This window comes from Mauremys mutica, chromosome 2 (genome assembly GCF_020497125.1).
Source record: "Mauremys mutica isolate MM-2020 ecotype Southern chromosome 2, ASM2049712v1, whole genome shotgun sequence".
Taxonomy (NCBI): domain Eukaryota; kingdom Metazoa; phylum Chordata; order Testudines; family Geoemydidae; genus Mauremys; species Mauremys mutica.
The window spans coordinates 203,656,673-203,668,887 of NC_059073.1; the positions used below are offsets into that span (position 1 = coordinate 203,656,673).

Genomic DNA, 12,215 nt, shown 5'->3' on the forward strand with positions numbered 1-12,215 from the left:
CTGAATTTCCTAATCAAAATGTAGTTTTGCCATCACACATAGCTGATATCTGGAAGGAACAAACACAGCTTAAAAAATATCAAACTGTTTACTGCTTGCTTCATGCGTCATTCCTGAAAAATGCTCATGCTGAAATCTGAACGTTCTGCTTTTGCTAGGCCATGAGATACAGTGTCCATAGAAGACCTCTTCATTTTCCCCAGCCCCACACAAGCGTGGTTGATGCTGTAGGAGTAAAGGTGGCAAAATGTACCTTGATCTTTTTGTCATAACTGTTTACCATTAGCTGTCATCACACTAATGTGTAGCAATAAAGTTTTTGTGAATTTGCTGCCTGGAACACCCCAAAAATTCTTAATGTTATCAAGCTGAATATTAAAAAGTAAGCAAAACTGAGTACTACTAGCTTGCATTATTGAACTGAACCAGTGAAATAATTAAAATGTTTAATTGCTCTGATGTGATGTTCTAACCGTGAATTTTCCGTCTTTTTTTAATCAGAAAAAACCATTGTCTGCAATAATAAAAGAAGTTTGTGATGGGTAAGTTCTGATACTATATTTCCTTTGATTCTTAAAATAAATAACAGAGAGAAATAGTGGCTGTGGTAATGTCTTTTAGTGAACCAACTTCTGTTGGTGAGAGAGCAAGCTTTGGGGAACCTTGTTTTCCAGACGTGAAGAAGAGCTCTGTGTAAGCACAAAAGCTTGTCTCTCTTACCAATAGAAGTTGGTCCAATAAAAGATCACCCACTTTGTGTCTCTAATAGCCTAGGATCGACACAGCTACAACACTGCATAAAATAAATAGCAGACATACAGATTTTCTCCAAGATAAATAAAATATCCCTAGTGATGACTTTCCTAAATTCTGAAGTTGATTTCAAAAAGGTTTTATCTTCAGACTTAGGGCTTGGCTACACTTGCAAGTTAGAGTGCATTAAAGCAGCCCCGAGTGCCCTAACTCCCGATGTGTCCACACTGGCAAGGCATGTAGAGTGCCTGCACTCTGCAGCTGGAGCGCTCCTGGTAATCCACCTCCACGAGAAGCATAAAGCTTGCTGCGCCCTGGCTGAAACGCCTGGGTGTCAGTGTGGACAAGGTGTTGCATTACTGTGCTGTGATTGACCTCTGGAAACGTCCAATAATCCCCTGAAGTCAAGTGGTCATTCTTCTCATTGTGTTGAAATCGGCTGCAGGCATGCGGATATCCCTTTTCAAAGCTCCATTTCTGACAACCAGCATGCTTATCTGCTCTGGGACAAAGCAAGCCTTTAGTGTGGAATGCTGCTGTTGTGAGTGTGTGTGATGAGGGGGAAGGGAGGGGGGTCTGCTGCTTCTGAACTTACAAGACAGCATGCTGACACAGTCTCAGCGCCCCAAAACATACCGTCTCTCCCCCCACATACACACAACACACTCCCTGTCATAGCCCCCCCCGCCCATTTGAAAAGCACGCTGCAGACACTTGCACATTGGGATAGCTACCACAATGCACTGCTCTTTGGAGCGTTGCAAGAGCTGCTAATGTGGCCATGCCAGTGCGCTTGCAGCTGACAGTGTAAACACACTGCAGCGTTTTCCCTGCTGCCATCTCCGAAGGCTGGTTTAACTCCCAGCGCTCTACATATGCAAGTGTAGCCATGCCCTTAGAATTTGCAAAATCCACTGGCCAGCTAAATTCAGTCTGAAAACTGTGTACCGGGAAGATTAAAAAGTGCTTTAACTTGTGCTTTATTAAGGGATAAAACTCATTTCTGTGCAGAAAGCCATCACAAAACCTAGACACCCCTTATGTGCAGGTTTTAGAGATGAGTTTTAACTGTAGAGTGCAACCACTTTATTGAGCATCTCTTTCAGTTCACAAATCAAGAAACATAATCTGTGAATTATGTTTCTAAGCCTGGTGGCTGTTGTGCAAATACCTAATCGGTGGAACAAGCAGCACAGAAGTGAAATGTTAAACATAACCTGTTATAATAATAAGAAGAAACTCTGTCATATTGTAATATTTAAACAGCATGTTTAATGTTTGCAAAAAATGCTCTTTTAATTAATTTTTAACTAGTGACACAGAAGGACAGAAACTAGTTTACATTTCATGAAACTACAGCTAAAATATAGTAAAAGGCATATAGATTTTTGTAGTACTGTTTTTTTATTTGTTAAGGAGCATCTGTGTGCCTGGTGCTGTAGGAGTCACCAAGACAAGCTCCCTGCCTAGAGAGTTTTCCAGCATAATGGCCTGATGTTATAGGCACATATCTATTGTAATGAGTTCAGTCCATCCTACTTGTTATAGTGGAAACTACACGTAGTAGTGTTGATAGGATGGGGCTGGTTCTGCAATTTTTGTTTGTTTGGTTTTTGACTATGATGTAACTACCATTTAGGATTTATCTGTAATAAAGTAATTTTGTTTTCATAAAATGCTTTATATTGAATGTTGATATTAATGTAATGGAAGGTGATCAGAAGATTTATTTTTGTGTTTTAAACCTTGGGATTTGAAGGACTATATTATTGCATTGTTTCTATCACTCAATGGTCAAGCTGAGGGCTCTCCATTTCAAATTGTCAAGGGAAGGAGAGAAGAAAGGGAACAATATTCCGTTAAATTAGTTGTGGGTGTTTTGTACTTTTCTCTCTTCTCCTTGGATGTATGATTGTTTTTTCTCATTGTTGAGAGGACATGTGGAAATCTATAGATAGGACAGTACGTGAGACAGATGGACACTTGATTGTTGATAATCTTAAACACCAGTAATGAAGCTTCTTTTTTTCTCTTTCATTTTCTTATTCATATATTTTCATATTTTTAAGGTGGTCTCTTGTGAATCATGAATATTATGCACTGCAACATGCTGATAGTTCCAATTTCTATATCACAGAAAAGGTAGGTAAACCACTTGATATGACTTTTTTGCATATTCTATTTCAAATGTTATTTGCACCAACAGGCTGGTTTTGAAGCTAATTTAGAGGAAAATTTTAATTTTAAATTTTGACTTTGGAGTACTTGGACCAACCAGGTTGTAATGGGTCGGGCTTGCGTCATCTAAACTCTGGCTGGAAACACTGTCATAACATAATTCTACATACAGGAGTGTAATTGAAATATCTGAGTGCTTTTTTAGTGAAGCTTCCCATTAGGCAAGTGTAGCCTGATTTGGGGTGGGTTAGTAGGGTTGGTGGAATTTATCCACTTAATTTAATTTTATTTGATTAATTTTCTAATTAATTAGTAATATTAATAATAATTATTGGATATTAATAGTATGGGTTTGGCTCGCCAATGTGTATGATCAGAAGATAAAGTCCGTCCTGAATCAGGCTTCACAGAGTTTATAAAAGGAACTTCGGGGTATATGACAGGAACTTACACTGAGACAGATATAGTCATAAAGACCTTTTATTAAAATCAATGAAACAATAAGTAAATGTTAAAACAGTTCAAGATTACAAAGTTAGAAAATATCACAGTTCTTTAAGAGATATATTTATGATGATACACTGTTATAAGCTGTGTAGTGCAGCAGCACTTTGGGTGTTTTTAACACCTCTGAGGCCTGGTCTACACTAGGCGTTTAAATCGGTTTTAGGAGCGTAAAACCGATTTAACGCCAAAACCGTCCACACTAGGAGGCACCTTATATCGATTTTAATGGCTCTTTAAACCGGTTTCTGTACTCCTCCCTAACGAGAGGAGTAACGCTAGTATCGGTATTAACATATCGGATTAGGGTTAGTGTGGACGCTGATCGACGGTATTGGCCTCCGGGAGCTATCCCACAGTGCACCAGTGACCGCTCTGGACCGCAATCTGAACTCGGATGCAGTGGTCAGGTAAACAGGAAAAGCCCCGCGAACTTTTGAATATTTCCTGTTTGCCCAGCGTGGAGCTCCGATCAGCACGGGTGGCGATGCAGCCCGAAATCAAAATAAAAAAAAGAGCTCCCGCATGGACGATGTGGATGTGATCGCTGTAAGGGCAGGCAAATCCGTTCTATCCGTTCTATCAGCGCTCCGTTACAGAAGATGAAATTCAGAATCCTTTTTTAAAAATCTCCAGACAGACGCCATAGCAGGGACTCAGCGCACTGCAGCGTGACAAGCGTAACGGAAAGCCAAAGAATCAAATGGATGCGCATGGACTGGAGGACTGAAGCTATCCCACAGTTCCTGCAGCCTCCTAAAATTATTTGCATTCTTGGCTGAGCTCCAAATGCTTCTAGGGTCAAACACAGTGCCCGGGGGTCAGGGCATAGCTTGACAATCTACTCACCCACCCCCCACCCACCCCCAGAAGCGAAAGGTAAAACAATCCTCTGACTCTTTTACATGTCACCCTATCTTTACTGAATGCTGCAGATAGACGCGATAGTGCAGCACTCAACACCAACATCCTTGCTCCCCCCCCCGCCATGGGCGGCTGATGGTACAAAAGGATGGAAATCCATCTTCATCATCAGCATAAGCTGATCGTGCAAAAAGATGGAAATCCGTCCTCATCATCAGCCTCAGCTGATGGTACAAAAGGACTGGTAACCGTCCTCGTCATCAGCCTATTGGCCCTAATTTTTTCTGGTGGATGGATGGTGCAATATGGCTGGTAACCATCCTCATCATAGCAACAGGGGGCTGAGCTCCATCAGCCCCCACCCTTCATGTGTAAAGAAAAGATTCAGTTGCCCCTGGACTAGCAGTGGGATGCTGGGCTTCTCTCCTACACACTGCTTAATGTCCTGTCTGGACTATCATAGCAGCTGGAGGCTGCCTTCCACTCATTTCTCACTAACAAGTCAGTGTGTCTTATTCCTGCATTCTTTATTAATTCATCACACAAGTGGGGGGACAATGCTACGGTAGCCAAGAAAGGCTGGGGGAAGAACGGAATCAACAGGTGGGGTTGTTACAGGAGCACCCCCTGTGAATAGCATACAGATAATAATTTCTGCGGGCTCTGACACAGAGCAGGTGGTTCTCTAGCACACTTGCCTATATTAGGCAGCACTGATTCTATTTTTAGATACCAAAAAGGAGGGATTGACTCAGGGAGTCATTCCCAATTTTTGCTTTTGCGCCCCTGGCTGATCGGCCAGGGGCACTTATGACAGCAGCCAATGGTACAAAACGATGGAAGGTACAATATGGCTAGTAACCACTCTTGGCTTTTGCGCCCCTGGCTGATTGACCAGGGGCACTAGCAGCAAATGGTACAAAAACTGGTAGCCATGATCATCCTCAGTTCCAATTTATGGAAGGGTTTGGATGGTGCAATATGGCTAATAAGACGTACCCTGATAGAGAAAGCTATTTTAAGATTGCGTTTTGGTTTTAACCTTACATAAACTAGGTGCTTTAGAAGGTAAAGCAGAAGGGAAATTAGATTCCTTTTTACTTACAGTTTTGGAAAGAAATAATACTACGGCTTATTAATAGTTAATAGCCTTCGTAGATGGGTAGCATCGATACGTAGATGGGGTGGAGGCGATGGAGTGTAGACAGGAACAGATAGATGGGTGTATCGCCTGCCTAATGGTGATTTGTTTCACCTTTTATAGAGCATTACCGGTATTCGGAAATCCTTCCTCCTATGCCCAAATTTCATCTTTCCCCCACGGAAATGTTAGGGTACACCTGCCTCATAGGCTAACGTGTGTGCGTATGAATGACAGTTATATACGCATTTGTGGTGTACTTGTTAGATTTGTGGGCAAAAATCCCTTTTTCCACCCTTTACTGTTATTGGTTCAGTTAAAGGTCTCCAGACATCTGCATAGGTATTTTGTCTTATTATTACTTTTCTGAGTAAGGGTCCCAAAGGTTGCCTTTAGCGTCATACAGGATGTTGATATGTAGGTATCTTGCATTTCAGCTATTGCAAATCTATAAGCCTATTACATACTTAAATTTATCAAAAAACATTTTATACAGACCAACAGATTAATCCTCAGGGCTACACAAGGATGGTCAATGTACTGAATTGATTTCTTAATTAAATAGTATTTCTGAGAGTGATTAATTGCAGCAAATTCTGTTCAAATTTAGGGCTACTTCACTGCCATAAAATCAGTGAAAAATAAAAATGATAGCGCATCAAATTTAGAGGCAGGGCCGGCTCTAACTTTTTTGCCGCCCCAAGCAAAAAAGAAGAGCGCTGCCCCGCCCTACCCCCCCCGAGCGTCGCGTCGCCCGATGCCCTGCCCGCCGAGCGTCACGCCGCCCAAAGCCCCTGCCCCCCGAGCGTCACGCTGCCCAAAGCCCCTGCCCCCCCTACGAGAGCGGCGCCAAGCCCCTGCCCCCCCGGGCGCCGTGCCAAGCCCCCGTCCCCCCTCCAAGCGCCGCGCTGCTCTAAGCCCCTGTCCCCCCTCCGAGTGACGTGCCAAGCCCCCGCCCCGTGCCGCCCCACCTGAAGGCCCCCCCCCCGAGCGCCGGGCCGCAGAAACAAAAGAAACAACCCTCCAGCGCTGCCCTGAGGAACCAAAAAAAAAAAAACCCGAGCACCTCCCTGCCCCAAGGTGCCACCCCAAGCACGTGCTTGGTCAGCTGGTGCCTGGAGCCGGCCCTGTTTAGAGGCAAAGTACAGCCCTGTTATTTGCCATCAGTGATGCAGTTGCACCAATGGTAGCATCAGTGGCATTTTTACCATTGTGCCATCTAACCCTGGTTAGACTTAAGCACAATATGTAGATGATTACATATTGTTACCCCTTTTTGGCTTGAGTGGTTAGCTAAAATTCAGTATCCTGCATGGCGGTTCCATTAGGAGGTGAAATCGATGATAGTCAATTGACGATAGCCAGTTCTGTCTTTGATGCAATCCTGCTTGTTTATGTACAAAGGCCTATCTGCTAGGATACCGGAGAATTAAAAAAGGGGATAGTTTCTTTGACTTTGCCCACAGTTGCTAGACGCTTTCAGGATTTTAGTTTTTTTCCAGTGCTTCCATGTCTGGTGCTTCCTTGCTATCTACCTTCTTCTTTGGTCTTTCTCCTGCTTTTTTCAGCACAGAGCACACACTTCCACTAAAACAATACTCAGTGAAGCCCCTCTGCCCACATAGTTGAAATTCCTCAGCAGCCTCACAAGTGCCTTTGTTTTGGGTGATGACATATGCCAGTGTTTTGGTTGGAGGTTCCTTTTGTTTCTGCTATCTGATTCCATAAAAGAGCTTAATGGCTTCTTATAACTGTCCTAAATGAAGGACTTTGTTTTTGAGAGCAGTTTCAATGAGGTGTAGCCCAACCCATGACAATATAAAATCAGCGGAGACAAAAAAATATTTGCTGAACTCACCTTTTTTTTTGCAAGGAATTCACAGTTCAGGTGGAAATTATCATAAACAAAGTATTATAACACATGTGGTACACAACCTTACACACTGATCTTACATATTTGTGTTTTGTGGAGCCAGTTCAATTGAGGATACAGTTAGTCTTACCTCCGAATTTTGTTTGGGGTTTGTGTGCAAACCTTTCCATTATTTAAACATTTTTTGTTTTGGGAGGGTTTTTTTGCGGAGGGGTTGTCGGGGAGAGAGAAGAGATGAGCAGGGTGAATTGAAGGGGCTAGAGGTGCTGTCATATTTTGAACCTGACCGTATACTGTATGACTACATGGAAGAGACCAAGTTTCAGAGGGAGAGCAGGGGGCCACAAAATAAACGTTAAGTAACTGCATAAGCTAGCTATGAACATAAAAGTTAGCGAGAAATTAGCACGTATGACTTTTTTTTTCATTAAAATTTGTTTCCTTGTTTTCAGAATTACAGTGGTAATTGGTTTTAAAATGTAAAATAAGAGTTGTGATGGTGCCCACGGTCTTGATGTTTATGAAGCTCATTCAGTCTTCAGACATTCAGTCCCTCTGCTGCTGATGTTTGTGCACGTACATGTTCACTGGGAAGCAGCATAGAGGAAATTAAAACATGTAAGATGTACAGTATTTGTTGAAGGCTAAAGAAAGCTTCAGTACACCACTTCCCTTTTTTCTAAGTGGCTGATCTAGTAGAAATGAGCTGCAAGGACTGTGTAATACTTGCCACCTCCCTGCTACATGCTGTACTTCTGCTCCAGCTTTGCACGTGTGATGTTGGTTTAAGTTGTTTTGGGGGCCAGATGCCCTGGCAATGGGCAGTTCATAAAAACATGTGATTGCATGAGCTTAGATTGTAATTAATTGTAACTCTAATAAAAATGGGAAACATACTAATTAAGCGTGATGCACTCATTTAAACAATTCAAAGGTTTGCATTCCTGTCTAGTGTAATTCTGCTGAGCTCACTGAAATGACATCAGAGATGAATTTGGCCTAAAGAATGCAGTTGGTATGTTGCTACAAAGGCAGTACTCTTAACCTGTGCAGTAAGGGCCTGATCCAGAATTCAATGTAATCAGTGGGAAGACTCCCACTGATTTAATTTATTAATTAATTTCATGTGCATTAATTAATTTCATATGCATTTATTTATGAGGCTAACTGGGCTGCACACAGGAAAATAATGTAACTAAATTCCCAGGTGATTCCCAGTATTTCTAGATACTGTCTTAATCAATGTCAAAGTGTTAAATTGATCATTATAAGTAATGAAAATGATTTGGCTGGGTTTTAGGTAGGTCAGCTAAAATTTTCTGTCAACATTTTTTGGGTAAAAAATCTGCGGTTTTGACCAAATGAAAGCGTCGTCTTTCCAAAGAAAATTTCAATTTTTCATTGAAAAATGGAACACTTGACAGCCAGAAAAGTTTCTGGAATGTTTTGATTCGGATATGTGACATGGTTCCTTGTGTCCCCTCACTATTGTATGGGCTGGGCTTCCCGACTAGACTACATCTCCCATGATGCACTTCCTATTCCCTAGGAAGACTATGGTGCATTATGGAAGATGTAGTCTAACCAGGGAACCTGGCCAATAGAGGAGAATGGGAGCATGAGGCACCTGAATGACAACTTTCATGAGGCAGCACAGTGGCATTTATAAAACAAAATATTTTTGGTTTTGGCTGAAATACTTAGGTTTTGGATTTTTTTCTGAAAAGTAATTGAGACTGCAGTGCTTACTAGCATGTGCATTTACTTATGAGGCTATCCATGCTAGTGAGCAGCGTTTGTGCGATCAAATGTACAAGACATTGTGCAGTATACAAAGCAATTTGGTTTTATCCCAGGTTGCATGGACTTCTGTTAAGTTCAGAAGATGCTTTTTTTTACTGTTGTCATAGAGCTGTTTCGTGTATTTCCAGTTGGGACTTAAGTTTATTTTTCTTTTGTTTAATAAACCCCACTCCTTCCCTTCCTGCAACAAACTGAAAAAATGGAAGGGAGCTTTGATGACACAGTAAAGTGTTTAGAAAGACTAAATTTAGCGGTCTCCAGGGACTGCTCGTAAATTTATTTTAAAAAATATATACAGACCATATATACAGTTTTTCATTTAACTGTTTAAGTCATAGCAGACAACCTTTTGAGCATGCCTCAGTTCATTTCAGGACCTCCCTCCTTCCTCTTGTTTCTTTTTCTTTTTAAAATTCAAATTGGTAGATACTTCAAATTCTTTTTAAAATTCAAATTGGTAGATACTTCAAAGGCTTCCAGGGGGGAAACTATTGAATGAACTAATTTAGGAAATGGCTGATATTTCTTCTCCCCTCCTGAATAATATAATGGGAATGCTTTGCCCATCACATTTAATTGTGACACACATTTTCCAGAGAATGAGGCACGACTGAACTTGACTGTTTACACATAAGTACTGTATGTGCAGAGAAGGTTTCTAAGGGTACATCTTCACTACCCGCCGTATCGGCAGGTAGCAATCGATTTCTCGGGGATCGATATATCGCGTCTCATCTAGCAAGGTTTGAGAAATACACAGAGTGTTTTGAAGAAAAGAATCAGGGGTACATTTCCACGGCTGCTCAGCTCTAACCTCTATCTTGGTGGGTTTCATGTTTCTGTCTTGGAGAAGATTTGCTCTGGGCTTTTTCTGTTCGGTTCAGAAGAAAGTTTGCTAGCTTTTCGTTGCTTTTAATTCATGCTTTGGGTGGGAAGAGACTGTCATTTAGAACGTTTTGGGTTGTGCTGCAAGGAAGATTTTGATGAGTTTGTTTATTCCATGCTGAAAAAATGTAGTGTGTCTGACTCTGAGTCACGTAAATAACTGAGAAGAGCATTAAATGCCACCAGTATTACTCACACGTCTGTGACTTTTATTGTTGTTGTTCACGGTTTACCGCTGCCTGCTGGATGCACGCTTTAAAGAGATGATTATACATGCCGCTTCTACCTGGTCTACTTCTACATGGTCTCCCCATATTTTGCTTAGTAAGATGCTGCTTCCAAAGTGAATGCAGGGAAAACGCCAGAGGTCATGATAATCTTGTGTTCTTCAGTGAAGCTAGTAGCCTAATGAAGAATAGATGGGTCACAGCACTGAGCAGTTTAACTCCGCCATGCTGGGTGACACACAGACCTCTTATGAGAGGCCATTGCTAAAGCACAAATTTAATGTTTTGCACTGTTGGCAAAGATTAACTGTCCCTGTATAGATATTCACAAGTCTATGTGCAGGTCATATCTTTGATGAGCCGGTCACTTGTTAACTTATGGCCTTTCAGTTAGATACTGGTTCCAAATACACCTCTACCTCGATATAACGCTGTCCTTGGGAGCAAAAAAATCTTACTGCGTCATAGGTGAAACCGCATTATATTGAACTTGCTTTGATCCACCGGAGTGCGCAGCCCGGCCCCCCCCGGAGCACTGCTTTACCGCATTCTATCCGAATTTGTGTTATATCGGGTTGCGTTATATCGGGGTAGAGGTGTAATAGGAAATTTTGATGTGAAAATGTTATGAACATGGAACTGTTAACACATGGCTCACAATTATATTTTCATTTTCATGTGATGAACAGCACATCTGTGTCTTGGTTGTCCCCGGGGGAACTCCTAGCTTTGAAACTGTTCTTTATTTCCTCATGTCACCTTAAAACCACACACACACCAAACGGCTCTCTGTTCACATGGTTTTTCTAACTTCATAACAAAATGAAATAGAGCCGCTGGAGAAATCAGTGTAAAAGATTAACATTAACCTTCTCAATCAGTGGTAAGGGCAAAGTTTTAGCAGGTCAGCCAGGGTTCCTACTAGAGATGGTTCAAATGAAGAAAGAGAGGCTTTGGAGCCAGATGTGTTTGGGTCCCAGGTTTTGGTGTGGCCTGTAATAAAACATTTTTAAATCTGTGCCACAAAAGAGCATAATAGCTTCCTTTTCTTTCCGTCCTTGCCCATTCCTTTACTATTTTGTTTTTCTTGCTTTGTTTTCTGTTCTTATTTTTTGGGAAAAAATTAAATACAATACAAATGTAAAAAAAGGAAGCATGTTACAGCAGTTTTTATTAAAATGTAGGAAGTTATGAAGACAGTAAGAAGAAAGTAAGTTACCTATACATAATGCCAAAATTTAATCACAAAAATTTAACTAGTATTTTAAGGGACCTCTTCGTTGGTTTTATTCAGTTATTTGAATTCTTTTAAAAGGTTTGTGGTAACTGGGAGGTACTTAAAATACTTGAGACTTATTATTTATTTGTATTATTGTACTGACTAAGAGCCCCAGTCATGCATCATGCTAGGCGTTGTACAAAAAAAAAAAAAAGCCCTTATAAACTTTGGGAGAGACAGGGGTGGTGGTGGTGGTGGCTGTAGTTCTTATTAGGGTGGACTGATTTAAATCAAAGTAATTAAAATAATCAGTTTTAATCATTATTTAAGTGAGCATGCAGGAATCCTTGATTTAAATTGTAGATATTAATCATGTTTTGTATTTCTAATTAATTATTTTCCTAAAGAAAGGTTGATTGTCATTGTTTGGTAGCCATTAAAACACTTTGATTTGCAATTAAATGTAGCCTTTATGCTAAATATGGTGCTTCTTTTTGCTAACTAGGAGAACATACTATAGCCATACACATTTATTTAAGCAATCATACAGCTTTTATTCTGATTACTAATTTTTACATTTTTGATCGTTAGAAAATGATGAATGATGCATTTGTTGTATACTAAATGATGGTTAATTTTTACTTGTAATTTTTGTCAATCTTTTATTTGGATGGAAATTCAAAATCAGTTAAAAATGTATAAAACCAGAATTTTAATTTTTTATCAGTTAAATAAAATTACCTTAAATGTGCTGGATGCATAAGAGAA

The 12,215-nt window shown here is 40.7% G+C and overlaps 1 protein-coding gene across 3 annotated transcripts in view; it reads left to right on the forward strand.

Annotated features, from left to right (window-relative positions):
* Nucleotides 1–12,215, forward strand: part of ELMO1 (engulfment and cell motility 1) — a 459,394-nt gene that overhangs the window by 101,726 nt on the left and 345,453 nt on the right. For all 3 annotated transcript variants that reach the window (XM_045005400.1, XM_045005399.1, XM_045005401.1), the window contains exons 3-4: nucleotides 502–542; nucleotides 2,823–2,895. In XM_045005400.1, coding sequence (XP_044861335.1) covers nucleotides 502–542; nucleotides 2,823–2,895 — 114 coding nt within the window. The remainder of the gene's footprint in view (nucleotides 1–501; nucleotides 543–2,822; nucleotides 2,896–12,215) is intronic.